The 18,420-nt window shown below is 43.7% G+C and overlaps 1 protein-coding gene across 2 annotated transcripts in view; it reads right to left on the bottom strand.

Annotated features, from left to right (window-relative positions):
- Window positions 1–3,355: 3,355 nt before the first annotated feature.
- The window catches only part of ELK3 (ETS transcription factor ELK3), a 35,591-nt gene continuing 20,526 nt past the window's right edge, over window positions 3,356–18,420 (bottom strand). Inside the window, exons 3-5 of one of the 2 annotated variants that reach the window (XM_058022533.1) lie at window positions 12,607–13,392; window positions 7,538–7,660; window positions 3,356–4,955 (exon numbers count right to left, since the gene is read on the bottom strand). In XM_058022533.1, the coding sequence (XP_057878516.1) occupies window positions 4,857–4,955; window positions 7,538–7,660; window positions 12,607–13,392 (1,008 nt within the window). In that variant the 3' untranslated portion in view covers window positions 3,356–4,856. The remainder of the gene's footprint in view (window positions 4,956–7,537; window positions 7,661–12,606; window positions 13,393–18,420) is intronic. The other variant, XM_058022534.1, reaches the window with a different exon arrangement.

The following is an 18,420-nucleotide window of genomic DNA, read 5'->3' on the forward strand; positions in this document are numbered from 1 at the left end:
GTACAGGTGGGATGATCCTGAAAAGTATAAAAGCCAAGCAGGTACATGGGATTTGGAATTTCTACCATGCACCTTCTTTCATGACGTGGAGTTCAGCTGCACAAAAATCATAGTCCCATTCTCGGCCATAGTGGGAACCTGTTTTCACAACTGGGATTAGAGTTCATATATTCTATATTGGTTTGTTTAATCTCTTGTATGTGACTTTTACTGGGCAGTCCCTCTCTAAGTAACTGAGTAAAATTGATGTCAGAATCAATTCAAGATTTCTGACATCAATTGATGTCAGAAAATTCATGTCAGAAAACGTGAACAGTTTCCGATCATTTTTACATGTTTTCTAAAATCCCTTCACTCCAAGTTCTGTGACTTTAGAGCAAACTTAAACGTTGAATGTACACATACACACATGCTACTGTGGTAAAGAACTGCTTAATTTATTGTGCTGGCTGCATCCTTCAAGCTCACTCAAGAAGCAGGCCTGCCTGAGTGCATCACTTTTACGGTCCTCCTAATGAAATATGAGTCTTACTTGGCTCAGATGCTCTGCCTTGAATATATTTTTCCCGAGAGAGCTGTGAAGTTCCTTCATTTGTTGCAGTGGGATCTTTCTGCTGATGGAATTACCATGGCTGTGGATTGCTAACCAGGGAAAATGCTCTTCCCTGTCTCTTCTCCAATGTGCTCCTGTAGAGCGCCTCCCTCCAGGCCTTGCTTGGTAGCGTCTGTGCTGTCACCCGCCCCTCCTCTTTCACACCCTGAGCTTGTTCAAAGACTCTTTTTTCCTTTCTTTGCTGTCTTGTTATTTGATTTGCAGGAGGGAGTAGCTGGCCTGGAGCCATGTTAGGAATTATTAAGTTTACATTTATGCATTTGCACTTCTTGGAGAGTGAATGTGAACTGATGGGAATCTTTCACAAAAGAACTCCAGCACATCCTAGAATCCTCTCTCCTAGAATGCTTTCGTCAAATACCAGCCCCTACCCAAGGCAGGCCATGATGCTGATTGCTCCAGAGTCCTTGCTTCAGGTTCATTCTGCCTTTTTCATTTAAGTAAATTCATACTGCTTCTCACTCGTGCTGTCAGTCTCTTTGCCCTCAAGGAATAGGTTTGTACTCCATCTGTGCAGAGCACTCACACATTAATTCGTAAGAGCAGTTACAGTTCGGGGCTAAAACGGATTTTAAAAGTTGTAGTCTTCTGACTTTGGAGGGTTATGCTTAAACCTGAGGCCTGTGTTTGTTTATCCTACAGGATATACAGACAGTCTGAAGATCAGAAGGGAATAGAAATGCCCTTACATAAAAGACTACCTGTACTTACTGTGCCTTTCCTAAATTCATTTGGGTGTCATGATGGCTTCTGAAGATGTTTCCCATAGGCACGAGATCACACAGCTTTTTAATGCAGAGGGTTGTTCTGTTAGAATTAACCCTATAATCTTGTTGGAAAGGACCAACTTCCCTTTAAACAGAAACCTAATTGACAGTTCTTCACTTCTTTGGTAGCTATTTCCAGATGGGGAATGACCCTGTCTGATGAGACCAATTTTAGTCAGACAAAACAAATCATTCTTTCTTGACATCATGAATGTGTGTCAGGTCTTTTGCTATAGTTTATCACCTATCACTGTTTCTCCCACCTTGAAAGTTTTCTTTAGAACTGAAGCTGCTTACATGTGCCAGGGCCACAGGTGTGCACAAGCTCTTGGCAAAGCTGCCCTGTAGCTGTGGCCCTCCTGGAGGATAACTTGCTTTCCTGAAGTAACAAGGTGCAGGTAAGCCAAACATACCCTAATGGTGCACCCACCCTTTATTTTATATATATATATATATACTGTACCTATACCCAGGTAACTGGGAACTTCTTGTGTATTGCTGAAGCACGAATAAATTGCAAATCTTGTAATAAATCCCCCGATTATGATCAAATTGCAATTACTACCAAGAATACTGAAAAGAGAATAACTCCCATTTTCTTCCCCAGGATTGTTGGCTTGGAGCTCTCCTTGCCACAGAAATATTGACACTTCCACAGTATTTATTTAAAAACATTTATTTGATTTTTCTCTACAGTTAAAAAGACGCCTGTTAATAAAATTCAGTAGATTACCAATAGAATATTTTCTTCAAAGCATAAGGCATAACAGTCAAGTGTTTCATATAAGTGTTAGACTTGAGGGGCTGGACTCTGTTTGTATAAATACTTCCCAATAGCAAAAGCCTTTGTTCCACATTCTTGACTGATTTAGAAGGCAGATTTTGACAGCCTATTTTTTTCAGCTGAAAAGACAACTAGCAGAAGATGTGTTCTCCTGCTATTTTTATTCTCTCAAAGATGAGAAGACAGCACTTCTTCCCACTTTCTGTCTTCCATTGTTTTATTGGATTCTCTCAGATCCTTTCCAGTAATTTTTTCAAATAGGATTTTGTCCCAGAATTTTTGTTCTCTGCTATCTTTAAAAAAAGTACAAAATCATTTAAGGGCTGGAAAATGGGAGGGGAGCTCTGAGTGTGTTGAGCCTTTTGAGAAGAAAAAAATCCACCTTATTAATAGTAAAACCTTGGAAGAAATAAAATCATGGGAATCTGGGTACTTCTAAGAATCTCTTCTCTGTCACACACTCCCTCCTCTCATGGTCAGCTGTTTTTTTGCATCATGGTCAGCTGGTTTTTTGCAGTGTAATATTCCATACTAGTATGTCTTCGTCTTTTTAAACTCAGAGTGAGAAACACCATCTCAATGTTGGGTTCTCCTGTTAGCTACAGTGGCACATACAAGTCAAGTCTCTATGCTGCTGTTCATGCCTTATGGGTGTAAGTAGATATTCATGGGTTTTTAAAAATGAGGCAGGAGTCAGCTCTTTAGGTGAAATAATTGCCTCTCTGTAACTTGTTGAAAAATATGCCATGTGTCTGGGAGGAATGCATTGGAAGAGAAATGTTCAGTCTGCAAGCCCTTGTGATTTATCTCCACTAACCTTGTCAATCCCATCAGTTAAACACTGCCCTTTGTTCCAACCTATTCTGATTTTACTTTGTATAAAATTTGCATTCACTCACAAATTTTGCGTAGGTTCATCTTCTCTTTTTGACTCCGTGGGGTGGCACATCTTGAGCTCTTGAGACACTGAGTCGAGCAAATGCCGTCCCAAGTGCTTCATTTGTTCTCCTCATGTCTGGCATTCAATTGCTGTCTTTATCAGCTGCTACCTACATGGCTACAGCAGGTTTTTATCTCTGCAAGTGGAACTGTTGAGTAGTTTTTGGTTGTGCAACCCAGGAGCCTGAGGAAAATTCCTGCTATCTTTTGTCAACCACCTCTGCCCCAAAAATGGCTTTTCAACATCAGAACTGCATTAATAAAATGTTTATTTAGCACCTTTCAGGTTGAAGGATCCAAAAGCACTTTACAAATAACTACACACATCATCACTGAAATGCATCCAAGCAGAAAATCAGCAGACAACTCACTGCATACAGTTCAAGAAGAACAGACCCTGGCCAGCTGCTCGGCCAGAAAGCAAAGTTGAGGTTTGAATGACCTGTCACAAACAGGGATTGGATTTGGGGTTGGCTTTTAAGGTCTCATCTGAAAAACTGACACACTAAAGCTGCATTCAAGCCAATTTAGCCACATCAGGAAACTGAAAATTTGCAGCAGCCCTGCCAGGATTAGAGTCTGTGGTGCCAGGGAGTCTGGCCTAATCCTAACCTGACATTTAGATGACTAAACCATCCCCTCAAGGTAGAAGACATACCCAGTAAATTCAAGTTGCAAGTATATAGTAACACAGTGGTGTTTTTTCATCCAGAATTCAGCTGTTTATACATAAACATCCCACATGTAGAGTCTCTGCCTCTTTGCAAGCACCAGGCATCAATTTACAGACCTGCAGCTTCTCCAGCTTTGGGGGAAGGGGAAATGTGACCTTCAGAGCTTGAGTAGCTACAATAGTCTTTCCAGGGAAGTTGTAGAAGGCACTTGGCACAGCTGAACAAAGCACCTGGAAGTTATCGGGAATGATCCTCATTCCTTGGGAGGACAAAGATTACCTGCACTCTTTCCAGACATAATGTTGACAGTTCATAAGAAGTATAGGCCAAATAAATTCTGAGCTTAAATGCTGGAAACGTCTCATGAACATACACAGCCCAGCTCCTCCTTGTTGCAACTTGACAGAAGAACTTGGGCATAAATGTGTAAATGTGGCTTTGTTACTCTGAACTACATCTCCTGGCTGTAACAAGGATTATGTTTTCCACTTCAGCAAAGGAAAATTATAAGGCTATTTTTATACAATTTGAAAGCACTTAATACAAAGTTACATTAATACACTGCATCATATGGCCTATCTGTGGAGAAAATACTGAAATACTAATAGGGCTGTTCAATACTAATTTTTTTTCTTTCAACTTTTTATCTTAATACTAGAAAATATATAAATCATTTACATGACTTTATGCAAAAGAAGGCACAGCCGGTTATAGTTTACACAAGCGCAATGCATAATATGCAGTAAAAGGGATTAAAAAGAAGCTTCACATCCCTAATAGATACATTGTTGCAATCCATTAAGAAAAGTACTTCATCAACAACAGAAGTGTTCAACACTTGAGAGCTATGATATAAAAAAATTATAATTCATTTAATGCATAACAGATTTATATATACTTTTATATATAAACACTGTTGAAAAATGCTAACATAATAAAAGTAGATTATCCATGTAATGAAAAGTGCAAACCAAAGTAATAAAGGGTTTCATAATGTCCTTCTCATGACACAGGAAAAACTAGCCCATAGGAATGAAGTGTTAAATCCACCAATACATCCTTGGTGTGATGAGGCATCATCAGGATTTCTGAGCATTTGGAGAAAGCAGTATTGGTGAAGAGGCTCTGTCCAGACTGGGGAGTGGCACTGGTATGTGACCATTTAGCAGAGTTGGAAACTGTAAGAGGCCAAAAGGTAAAAATCAGTCCTTATCTGAAAACATCCAGCCCAAGAAGCAGCGGGATTTAGCATTAGCAACTGGCTCCAGATCGTTTCAAGAGTTGTGATGCCTATACAGTAAGACATCTACCAAATGCCTGCATCAGTCATTAGGAATGCAAGATAGAGGACAAAACCTGAATAATTTGTAAATGCACGAGGATGTAAAAACCTGTTATTGGTTATTTTATATATAAATGTTCACAGAGTACATTTATCATCACCCTGGAAAAGTGAACACTACAGAGCAATCTTTGCCATCCATTCTGTTTCCAAAAGTATTTTTTCAGTTTACACATTATTAATTACAATACATCCCTTTTGTCTTTCTTTTATGCAGGAAAGAGTTTGGCAAAAGGGAAAGTACAGATGTAGTTTTATAGCAGAAAAAGTATACCTGGGGATACAAAGTTTGGGGAAAATTACTCTCAAGTAATTACAGTTTCTGTGTTCATTCAGAAAGTACAAACTAGCTCCACCATTCAGCAGGTGAAGCAGAACGTGTCGTCATTTATTGTGGAGTCATTTATTGTCACCTGCTGCTTCAGAAGTGCTGTGCACAAACCTTATCCAGTACAGAAGCTGTATATTCCTAGTTCACAACAGCATCGTGACTGCACCTTGCCTGCAGGGTGGGTATTGACTGGTTCTTAACACCTGACCTGACAAAAAAATAAAGCAAGTAGGTGGAATAAACTTGCTGCAGCATGAGGCAGGAATTATGCCAGTGGTAGATACTGATCTGGCCTCGAGGCCCAGCTCCATGGGCTGTGCTGCGTTTCTGCTGGCTTGAGGAAGACAGAGCTGAACAACTTCAAGCACCTGGTGTATTTATCAGATCAGTCCTTGGACAGACAATTGTGGTGTAACCACGCCCTCCACCTGCATATAATAACGTGCTCCTAACAAGTTTCCTCTTCCACTCAGATGGTGGTTGGTGATTCCTGTCTTCCACCACTCCATGTAAAGCTGGGCCTGGCAGCACGGTGCTGCAGGGCACCATGCTCCTGGTGTGGCCCAAACTGCCTGATGCCTCTGCTTTAACCACACCAAACCTCAGGAAATGCTTCTATCACTTGTGCCAAGAGTCATTAAAACACAGAAACTGATTACAAGCTCTTCCCTGGGTATGCATGGAGTGTGGGCTGGCCTGTGAGGCAGCCTGAGGAGAGCTTTACCCTGCCGCCTACACTGGCTGACCCATCGTGGGCCTGGCCAGAATTCAGCTGTGGGTTTTGCTTCCTATTTGCTGTTAAAATAAGGCTTTGTGCTCTACAGCTTGTCATCGTGGCATCTGCTTGAATCAAGCATCATTTACAAGGCCCTTTGGGTCTCTCAGCAGGGAAAGCCAAGGCCACTCCTCACTTTCAGTTCTCCCAGGGAATGGCCAACATGTGTCTGTACAAACTCATTCCAGGTCTCAGCCCAGGCACTTCTCAGGTGAAATGTCTGGCTGTTTCTAGCCATGTGTGCAAAACCAAGGTCCAGCAGGGACTAATGAGTTTATTGGAAACACAGATAAGGAGCCCTGAGCTCCATGTGCAGCTGGAGGTAGAAAGACTGATTATCCCAGTACCTGAGCAGCTCCTTGAGCTGAAGCCCTGGATTTGGGCAGTCAGCCTTCCTGAAGGTTCAGAGACTAATACAGGGTCCCTGTCTAGCAGTGGCCTTCTCCTCTGTTAGTGCTGGCCCTCCACAGCCCTTGGGGTGTTCATTCCGAGGGTGTCCTTGCACCTTCAGCTGTGCAGATGGTCATTGGGTTCCTTGCCAATCAGCAGATCAACATAATTTCTTCTGTGACTTAATGAATCAGCTGTACTGCAGCAACCAGAGCTGGAGCTGCAAATACCGTGCCCACTGTCTTCTTCCTGAGCCTCAGACAAATGCTGCAGCTGACTGCCGTGGCCATTGTGGGTTATTTAGTAACTTTTGTATTTACCACATCTCTATAAAACTTTGAGAATTTTACTCTACCAATACTCAGGAGAGAGTGGACACAATGATGCCTTTCTGCTGTTACATATGGCAAGGTCATGCCCAGAGGTGTGTCCTTCGTTGAGGACACATGGATAATTGGCAGGAGAACTGGAAATGCAGCCTCTGGGTTCAGAGAGCCTTGTCTTTCTGAGTGAGAAATAGCTCATTAGGACAAAAGGATAAACCTACACTCACCTCACTGGGTGAGATCCAAACTGTCTTGGTGTTCCCAAGTCTTTGTTCCAGCCCTCTCCTGGCAGGTCACTGGTCTGCACTCTCTTCCTGCAGCTCTGAGCTGTTACCTGCTCTCTCCAGGGTCCAGCATTTATTTCTCTTTCCTTCACACCATGTATGTGTGCTTTCTGCAGCAGACACTGCCCTGCAGGTTCTGACTGTGCTGCCAAGGACTGGAGGAGGGTACAAGTAAGTAGGCCTCTTTAAAAGTAGGCCTGTATTTTCTTGATCTGTTTGAAAAGCTCCAGACTGATGTGAAGAGATGTTCCCACAATGTCTGTTCCATATGTATGCATTTAGCAATGAAACCTGTGCACTGGGAAGGCCTACCTGGAACAGAGTGTTTGGTCCCTGCAGCCTGGCAGGACTCAGAGGAGCAACAGGACTGAGGCTGCTCCAGAAGTGAATGCTGGACAGCAGCGGGCTGGGGGTCAGCAATAATCCATTGGGGGTCTGCAAGACAAAAGGCACACCATGATGCACAGCTCAGAGTTACAGCTCCATGCAGCACTCACCACCCCTAAAGCCTTACACAGCATCTAATGGCTCTATTTTCCAGTGAATTCAGACAAACAGCATGGTCAGAGCAGCTGCCCATCCAGCCCTGCATCCTGTCTCTGGATACTTGCACATTTCACATTCCTACATATGCAAACTGATTTAATTTCTGTTTGCTTAACAAGATGCACAGTTATTGTTTATTTGAACCACACTCATGCAACTGTGTAACATACAGAATAACACCATGTGTGTCCCAGTGCCTGCCTGCACCACTGAGGCTCCTTCAGAAACAGTAGAACCTTTTGAAGGGCAGCAGTTCCTTGACCTGCCTGCAGCTTTTGAGGCATTACTACAGTTGTGTGTGGAGCTGAAAGGGTCACTGCTGGCCTGTGACATTTCCTCCCCTGATGGCACCTCTCTGTAAAGGAAGAAGGTTCAAGAAGCTGGCAGTGCATGGGCTGAGCAGGGAGAGACACATGTATGGGCTGGTGCCCAGGGGGACAGCAGAGAGCACAGCTGATTGTTTGAAAAGAACCAAAATGGCAAGAACTTGGAATCCAAGGCTTTTCCCAACTCAGAGGTGCCTCCTTCCAGTGCCACAATGCACAAGAATTGCTGGGATTGCCCTCAGCATTCTTAAAAGCACAGTTAGAGGGGAGGTAGAGTTAGAGCACATGCAAATCTTCATTCAAATGAAGAATTATGTGAATAATTCTGTATCCAGACTAACTTTTATCATGCCAAAAAAGGAACATGTGACATTTTGAAAAAAGTATTTGGCATAATGAGTTAATCTCACCAGTAATCTTGATGCCAATTATCAAAATCAGTCCTATTTAGCAAAGCACTTAATGGAATTTGAGTGCACACTTAGCAAGCAAGCATGTGCTTTGCTATGTCAAACAACTGTCTCAGTGTTCTGCTAAACTGGGGCATCCTTTTGTCCAGAGTTTAAAATACATCAAGAGAAGACAGAAGACAGAGAGTACCTGCATCTCCCTGCAGTAACCAGCAGGTCATGTGTTCTGGTGCTCCCCACCAGGCCAGAAATACAAACTCCCATGCAGGGCAGTTGCAGCCAGGGGTGTCCCTTAGCAGCTGCTGACACCAGGGCCATCACACCTGCTCTGTGCCAGCCCCTGCAGCCCCAGGCTCACACAGGCACTGCCATGCTCTCTGCTTTTGGAGTGCCAGATTCACCTGCCCAGCAGTGCCCAGGGCATCGGCTCTGGTGTCTGGGGCTCAGGGCGGGCACACGGAACACAGACCTGCTGTGACAGTTCACTACAGGGTCAGGCAGTTCCTTTGGCACCAGCAGGAGAGGTGGGAAAGACAAGGAGCAGCAGGCATTAGTTATCCTGGTGATTCTGAAAGGCTCTTTAATACAAAGACCTTGGCTGCTCTTGAATGGTTTTGCTGAGGAATCTCAGATGAAGTGAGATTTGTGGAGAAATGTGCAGGGAAAGGACCCTGCCACCTTCACTGTGCTGAAGGTGGATCAAAAACACCAAACCCCATGGAAGAAACCATGTTTGTTCCAAGGAGTAATAAACCTGTGCTAGTAAATCAGCAGGTCACAGGAGTACCAGTCAGGGTTGGGATATATCTGCATGCGAACAAAAGGGGCAAAGAGTGGGTGAACGCCTGGCATGGAGAAGACGTCAGTCTTGATCTCAGTAAGTGACAGCTCTTGTCAAAATAAACCAAAACAAAACAAAACAAAAACCCCAAAAAACTAAACCAAACCAACCAAACAAACAAAAAACAAACAAAAAAAAAAACCAAAAAAACCACTTAACAAGCAGGCACTTGTCAACAGTTCTTTACAAACACTCCCTTTCCAGGAGCATGGTGCTTTCATGGGGAAGGAAATCAGCAGCACTAGCAAGAGCCCCTCTCCTGTGCCACATTTCAAGCTGATGCTCCACTGGCAGGCGGCTGCTGGTGGAGATTTAAGAGACTGACAACACACTGAATTAGGTCAGGATAAATACTCAGATCTACTTACAGAAGAGCCTACTAACCTTAAAACCAAAGATATAAGTAGCTAGACCAAACAACATTCAACCAAGGACACAGTACTGTGGCACCTGTACCAGGAACTCCCGTGGTTAGCCTCCATTCTTTATTTTTTCTCTAAGAAGCTGCAGATATCCAGAACTCAAAGTGCAGTTCTTGAGGGGTCTTCTGAAAATAACGAGGAAGACTTGGAGATGTTTTTTCCTACCTAGATGCAGCCAAAGCAAGTCTTCAGAGAGACCTGAAAAACTGAGTTGCCCTCCGTTCATCTCTGGAAGCACACTGACATGCCTAAAACAGTGCTAAGCAAAGGCTCATATCCTTTGATGAGCAGAGCACTTTGCAAGTCTGCATGTTCTGCCAGAACCAAGAGCCAGCCAAATGAAGCCTCCAAATCTGTTTAATATTTAATGCAGAAAGAGCACAGGGCATCCCAGGCTTGTTCTCAGTATTGCCTCAGCCAAGTATCAAAACCACCAGAGGAAATCTAAGTGTAAACAACACCACAGGACAGCCTATCCCTAAATTACATGCAAAAATTGATGTGTCACTTCATTTTCTGCCCACATGCAGTCATGCATCTGGTATTAGATGTAGAACCCATTGGGAAGTTCCTACTTGTGAAACATCAGTGTAATCTAAGCATAGGAACAGTTTAAATAGAAATAATTCATTGCACAGAGAGGATTCTGTTAAGCAATGATGCTCATGCCTCCTGACTTCTGTGACAATGTGTGTAAGTACAATCTTGTCGCTTGCAGCTGTTAGAAAGCAGGCAAGTGCTGTCACACATACATTTCTGTTCTAATATTGATTGTGTGTATCATGTGCCCTTTCACAGCATTCCACCTGAGGGTATTCCTCATGACCAGCAGGTACAGTGGAAAGCCATTTGGAGAATCCTCTCAGGCAGCAGGACCTTCTCAGAACATACATCACTCCTGGAGCAGACATCCTGTTCTGCACCCGCCCCTGGCAGCAGGTGTTCACACTGGGATCTGATAAATCAGAGAACATTTGAGATATGATGCATGTTCTTCCTTGGATAATGGGATGAACAGCAGATTTCCTGTCTAAATTATGGCTTTAGCTATTCTGCGTTGTGATATTACAGTTATCTGAACACAGCTGCTATGTAGTTTTCATTTTATATTCACTAGGATGAGTGTTTAGGATGCAGGATGCTTCTTATCCACACTAGAAAAAGAAGGCTAAAGGAGAGAATAAAAGCTATGTTGCTGTATAGCCAAAAGTTCAAATAATTAGACCTGGGAACTACCCTACACAGATGCCGTATGCCTCTTCTGTGATAGGACAACCTGCAAGAAAGATTTGTGATGGCTTTAAGTTGGGTAACATTCATCACAGCCTTAGCTATCCCTCCTGCTAAAGCGGTGCCACAATCCTCAACATAATTCCCTTCTACATCTTTCAGGGCAGTAAGTACACCAGCTCATAGGTGCATGGGAAAGTTAAATATTCAAAGAAATAATTACAAAACCAGGAAACAAATCTCTGTTCATCCTGTGGTTTGGGGGCAGCAACAGATAAAAGTGGGTTTGAAATAACTCATACTGTCGTTGTGTCTGGTTGGCATCTGATATTGTCAGATTTGCTCCCTGTGAAAAAAATACTGTGGTTATACCACAGTTAGAGGATGTAAGTTTGTCAATGCATCTCAGTTTTGGTTTGCCACACTTCTGTTCTTCCTGCCAAACATAACTTCACTTAAAGGCTTTGTGATGTCAAGAATGAAGGTGTCAGCTCACAAGCTGCTCTTTTTGGTGACACAGCTTTGTATCTTGGTGGCTTACAGGTGTGCCTGAGCTGCACAAACTCACTCTGCAGCCAGCTGACAAGCTCAGGAGAGCAAGTGCTGTGCTGGCTGAGAGCACTTGCCAACACTCCCTCCTGCCAGCCCTTGTGCCGTGCAGCACACGGTGCTGCCCACATCAAACACCTCCAACACCTTCAAACAGGGAAGAGGGGATGGGATTCTGGATACCATGGGTCTTCTAGGCAGCCTGAAGTGAGTGAGGGCTTGTAACACACCTTGTTCCTCATTTATTTACTGTCCACTTTGCTGCATTCAATGCCAGAATTTGCATCAACTGCTACTTCAGGGCTGGGGATCTTGGGGGATATTCCACATTGGGATAATTTTATTCTTGGATTACTTTTGGTCTAATTTTGAAGTGGTATTGTAAGTTTTGTCTTACTGAACATACTGAGTCATATCTACATGACTTTATCCTTCTGCTCTGAACTCCCAGGCTTTTTTCATAGACTAGCTTGAAAATGAGAACTCACTGTTGACATTACCACAAATATGTTATTAAATAGAACAAAATAACCTTCTGGTTATTCTACAGTTCTGCGCTGAATGGAAGCTCTGGCAAGTACTCTGTGAATCTGTACATTAAACTGACTTCAGAGCCTGTCTTAGAAACCACTTAATTTGCTCTGTGTTCAGAAATTAACAAAAAGTTAATTTCTGTTGAATGGATTGCAACTTCTAGCAGAGAAATCTAACCAAGCATCCCACATGCTCAAGTTGTGACCTACAAAACCCCTGTGGTTTTCTTTTTGGCTTTTTCCTGTTTGTTTTGTAGATCTGGAGGCTGGTTTAAACTGATAAACAATTAACTAATGGCTGCCCATTTCCTTATTCTTTCAGGCAGTCTGTGAACTGTGATGGATTTCCCACACTCAATTAGGAACAAATCCCAGGAGAAACCTACTTTCCACCCCTTGTTCAGATCTCTGCTGCGTTTCCCTCTTTCCCATATGTTGGGGTTTTCTCCCATCAGATGATGACAGACCCACAGAACTGAGAGTTGGCCACAAGGAGGGAATGCCTGGAGACAGGCAGGTCTTACCTGTGCAGTGAAGAAAGCTGGAGTCAGGGATCCCGAAGGAAGCGCGGGGCTGTTGAGGGCGATGGAACCGATGTCAGTGCTGGAGAGAATCATAGGTGGGGCAGAGATTTCCAAGCCTTTGGGTTTTTTAGCCTTTGGGGGAAGAGATGGGGATTTGGCCTTGGAGCCTGAGGAGAGGTTCAGAGGCTCAAGGGAATCTGAGTCGTGGCAACTGGAGTCAAGGAAGAAGCTCTTGTGTTCTGTAGGGAGGGGTGAGGTGGGAGACAGAGATGGTGACCTGGAGGAGGATGATGATGGAGATGAAATGCTGGCACTGTTGGGTAGCATTAAGGAAGATATTTTAGCTGAAGAGTTGAGGAAAGCAGAGGCAGCTGCTGTTTCAGAAGTAGAAGGCAACGACACCACGGGCCTCGTAACTTGTTTGTCTGTTTTGTTTGTCACAAATCTGATAACAGTTCGGACTTCTTCCACTGGTGTGTTTCCTTCTGACTTCTCCAGTTTTTCTGTTTTGATGGTCTTGTAAGGGTCTGGCTGGTTCTGCAGAGAGTTGATAGTGAAAGAGGAGTAGAGGCCGGAGTGGATATATTCGTTACGGCTTGTGCTTTTCAGTGCTGACAAGCTGTGCTTGTGCTGATCCCTGCTCTCCAGAGGCATCTTACAGTCGCTGTCCTGCAGCAAAAGGCTCTCTCTGCTGATTTCCACAGCATGGGGATCCATTTTTAAAATCTCAGGAAAGGAGACAAACTTGTATACAAACTTTTGTCCGATCACTTTCTTGATGATGTTCTGCAAATACAAAGAAGGTGCTAGAAAGATCAGTGCTTCAGAGGCACCCAGTACTGCGCACACAAGGGCAGGGGGCACTGCCCCCTCATAAAGCTATGCAGGTCATTTTGTGGGGCTCCAAATGCTGATCACCCTTGGCTTATTCTAATACCTCTCTCTGCTCGGCCAGGGAGTTCACTCCTGGCTCCTCATGGTTTCCAAAAAAACCACCATCACTTGCTGACAAAGACCTACTGGTGGCCTGTTTCACTTCTGCTTCCTCTGAAGCAGCTTGGGAATATTTTCTTTCCAGTAAAAGCAATTCTGCTGCCTTGTGGATTCGAGCCATGCCATCACTTGCGTTCCACAATAAATGCAAACTTCTTCATTCATGCCACCTAAAACTGACACCAACACCTGAGGATGAAGTACTCTCAGAATGTCTGCAAGGGACAAAACCACCTCAGCCTCCTGGCCCCAGTTATTTACCCTCTGTTCCTTACCACATAAGGAAAGGATTGAGCTAAACTTACAGTGACTGTCTTTCTGCCAATGATCGTGAACTTGTGTCTGTGAAAATGCAACCCCTTGCATAGGCTGGAAAATACTTGTGTCCTGCAATATCCCCTACACCATCTCCAGACCTGCATTAGGCTCAGGATGCTCACTGGTGCAGGCAGAAGGTTTTCATCAGTCTAAACTGACTATGGAAATTAATTATTGAAAAAGTCCCAGACCTCTCAAATGTTTGTAGAACCATTTATTTTTTTCTTGAAGTGTTCCCTTTATGTAAAGAACTGATTCTTTTGAGACTTTTTATCAGCATCCTGTTGTAGTCCTAGTGCTCCTCCTGCAAACCCAGGTTGGCTGCCTGCTCTGACACACTTCCCAAGGGTATGTGTGCTCCTCCACAAAGGCACTTTATGGCACAGGCCTGGCTTAGGGGCTGGAACATTTACCACCCTAAGCCAAGTGCTGCAGAACAAAACAAGAAATGTGTCCTGAGATTTCCGTGCTAATTTCTCTCTTCTTGAAACCCCTGGTGGAGAGTTTGTTAAGTTGCCTCTGAAAAACCCTTTCCAAGAGGCTTCCCTTTAGTCCAGCACATCTGCTGCACCTCCAGCTGGTATTCTGCAGACATCTGCTCTGCTGTACATATGGGAATGTAAATATTTACAAATTTCCTAAAAATCTAATTGGTTTTTCATTCTACCACAGCTTCTGACACCAATAGTGGAAACATTTGTTAAGCTGTCTGAAAATGAAACAGAAAATTAAGGAAAAGGAAAAGAAACATCATCTTTCTCTATATATAGACAACAAGTAGTTCTGGGTGCTTGTACTGCCCGCACTACACCTTGCTCAGTCACAAAAGCAAAGGAGCATTTTGTGAAAGAAGAATCTGCACTTGAGTGTCAGAACCTTTGCTGTCCTTCAGCTGAGCTACTTCACTCTGTAATTCATCTGTCTGAATGTCCTGGCATTTCATTCAGGCCCCTTCTTGAATACAAAACTAACCCTACAAAAGAATGAATACAAAAGAGCCCTGGGATGCAGCTTTGCATCACAGGTCAGGGGCTGTGGCACAAATAGAGAATGTTGTTTCCCAAGGTGATAACAGGGATCTGTAGCAAAGAGAAGAATTAAATTCAACAAGTTCAGACTAAAGGCACAGACTGCCCTCTTCCATGCTGAATTGTACACACATCTACTCACCTGGCAGATGCTGCAGTGTCTTTTTTTGCCCTCCAGAGGTTCAGGACAAACAAGTAGCCCACAGAATCTCAGACTGCCTGAGCTTTAATTCCCATGGCTTTGAGTTTGGCCTAGACTTTTTTTTTCATTGCTAATTAGGTGCAACATTGATGATTGCATTTTTTCTGCACTCTCAATATTGCATTCTCTTTCCAAAGAGCAAAATCTCCAAACTACTCACATATGAAAAAAAAAACCCATCCCGACTGGATTTTTGTTTTCTTTCTTTTATATATATATATTTTAATATTTATATTTTAATGTAAAATAATGCCTCCCCTCTGATCCTGGCAACTTTGAATCAAGCACTAGCAACTGAGATTCTCCTTGGAAAATGTGACTCCCAGCAGAACAAGATTAAATGTATTTAAGGATTGCACTTTTACACTGATGCAGACTTGAAACAGGGGAACATTGCTATAAAAAGCAACTGAACGGACTGGTGAGTTTATACTTCCTTTGTTATTATTAAATACAGTTATATTTTAAGAACATTGCAGTGCTGCTCCTCCAACTCTGTCAGCCTGCAGCAAAGGCCCACTTAACGATGGCTGGAGATGAAAAGATTCAAGTGCAGATCCCTCAAGCACTTTGCAGGCTTCTCTTAAATGTGTAGCCTGAGGAAATCTCCACCGGCATGCAAGAGAAAATAAGGACACAAATTAATGAAGTGCCTCAGAAAGGCACTGACTTTTCCATATTCTTTTGACAAATAATTGAAGGTAAAAAGCAGCATATTTTTGCCATCACCTCAGTGATCTGTCAGAGTCATTCTGAGCTATGACAGTTCAAGCCACAGAAGACAGTGACAGGCACCACAACAAGCAGTTTGAAAGGACAAAGAATTGTGCCTTATTGCATCTGCAGAAGACTAGACCACTTGCTTGGTAGCAGGACAGTAAGTGTATGTGAACATTTAGCCCTCTTTTGTTGTTGTTCTTTGAATTTTCTATGTAAATTCCCTCATGAACAGGCTTGCAATGAGTGCTAGTGGCTGCTGGCCAGGCCTGCAGGGAGCCAGGGTAGGGCTGCTGGGCCCATGCAGCTGCTGCAGAGAAGAAATGAGCAACCGGGACAAGAGCAGGGGCTCCAGCCCAACAGCTTAAAAAAAAAATAAATCTTATCAATAGACAGCACTCTGACACTCAGAGAGAGGGCAGGGAGTAAGGAATGCCCCTCTTCTGTTGGCATCTTGAACACTTTACACTTCCCCCTCCTCTGCCCCCAGAGTACAAACCAGTGACTGCAGCAAATGTGCCCAGCCCTGTGGAGAGGTGCCTGGGAAGCTGCAGTGCCTGCTGCCTGCTCCAACACATCAGCCCTGCTAGGGAGCTCATTCACAGCCCAGCAGTTCAGGAACTTGCTTTATGAGCCCTCCCAAAAGCAGCCTCACCGGAGAGCTCTGAACCTGCTGCAGGGATGGCCCTCCTCTGCCCTGTCCTCCACAGAGCAGCTGCGGAGATGGTTCTCCTTGCAACTTCAACAAGACTATCCTGGGAGGGGTTGTGTCAACTATGCACCACTGAATCCATCATGTGTTTGTGTTTTATTTTTATCAGCTCTGACTCCTGCTCTGTGTTTGAGCCATTTAGAGCAAATGTGTAACTATACTACCAGGGTGACTGAAGCATTTTAGTAGCTTGGCCCAAACCTGTTAGCTGGCAAGGTTGCTGGCTGCAGGAACCACTTGGGAGATTGATCTGGGACATGGGATTCACTTCCTAGTCAAACTTCAGACTATCTCAGGAGCAGGAAGACCATTTTTCCCTCTTTCCAGGAAGTGACCTTATAATCAGGATGCCCAAGATCTCACAATTTATGGCAGGAAAATGGACTTGTCTGTAGGCACTAAACATCCCTGGTCAGAAAAGAAGAAAGACCAGAGCTGTAGCGGCTGCTCCTACATCCCACTTGGATGTGTTGCAAGTTCCCTGGCTCTAAGAATACTGAGGGGTGCAACACGTGTAGGAGCACAGGTTATGAATCCCTCCCAGAACTCTATCCAGGCTGCTTCCAGCTACTGGGACCCCTACCCAGACAGGGGGCTGCTCACACTCCAGTGTCTGAAGTACACATGCTGGCAGGAGGTACCTGAGCAGGATGGTCTGCTCTGGAAAATGGGAGTGTGTCCACATCAGCATGTGCAGGCAGGCAGATTCTGCTAGCATCACAGGTTATGCAGTAATGCTTTGTACACTGTGTGTGCAGAAGCCAGATTTTGTAACATTTTTGATGCAGGCACAGGTGCTATACCCTGTACACCTGTACTGACCTTTGGAAGATCAAGGCTCTCATTTAGCTGGATTTCAGTCTTTCTTCCTTCACCTCCAGCTGGAAGATAAAGGCTATTTCTCTGGCTAGCACCTATGACCAGGTTCTCTGCTCTCCATACTGCAGGTCAATGGACATCCCTTTCCTCTCACATCAAACATGAACTGTTTTATGTGTCTTTTTGAGGCAGGTGTTCTTGGGCTTTCTCCTCTACCCATCATCTCTCACTGAGTGTCAAATCCTTTACTCCCACCTTTCCATATGGATAGCACTATATAATCATTTATGCCACTTCAGCTAAGCACTTTCTTGTCTTCCATAAATCACTCTTGGATGAAGTTCCTTCCAGTTTTCTACAAAGGTAATTTGTCCCTTAAAGTATTTCCTTGTAACACCTCTGACCTGCACCACTACATAATGTATAGCTGGTACTCCAGCACAATCACACTGCTATTGTTTCATTGGAGGATTCTATTTCCCCTGAGATGTCTTAGAGAAGACCTTCCCAAAAGTAAAATAACATTTTTCATTTTCCTGAAGTATATCCTCATTTATATCCTGAAGTTCAGAAAGCACCCAAGCAAGGGACCTGAACCCAAAACAATTCTTTCATGATTCCACCCACACTTGTACATTAAAAACACAAACTAGTAACCAGGTTATGGGGCTTGACCTGTTATGGGAGGGGAGTGAATGCACTGGCACCTCTGAATCCTGAGAGCACCTGAGAAGCCCTGCACTACAATGAGCACAAAGCAGCCCGTGTTATTTTAATGCTATAAATCATGCTGCCAAGCCATCTAAACAAGTGGGCACACAATAACTGAAACTAAAACTGACTGAATACCAGACTGAATAGTACTCACTGAGTAAAGCCTTGGGCTACATGCTGTTCAGAGAACATGCAAAAATATTGAATAGCTGTTCATCACAACAGTATGTGACTGGGTAATTAAAGATGCAGCATAACTCATGCAAACATCAGGGTTATCCAGGGAACTGTGATTCTTTTATTTCCTAACT

Source organism: Melospiza georgiana, chromosome 4 (genome assembly GCF_028018845.1).
Source record: "Melospiza georgiana isolate bMelGeo1 chromosome 4, bMelGeo1.pri, whole genome shotgun sequence".
Lineage (NCBI taxonomy): Eukaryota > Metazoa > Chordata > Aves > Passeriformes > Passerellidae > Melospiza > Melospiza georgiana.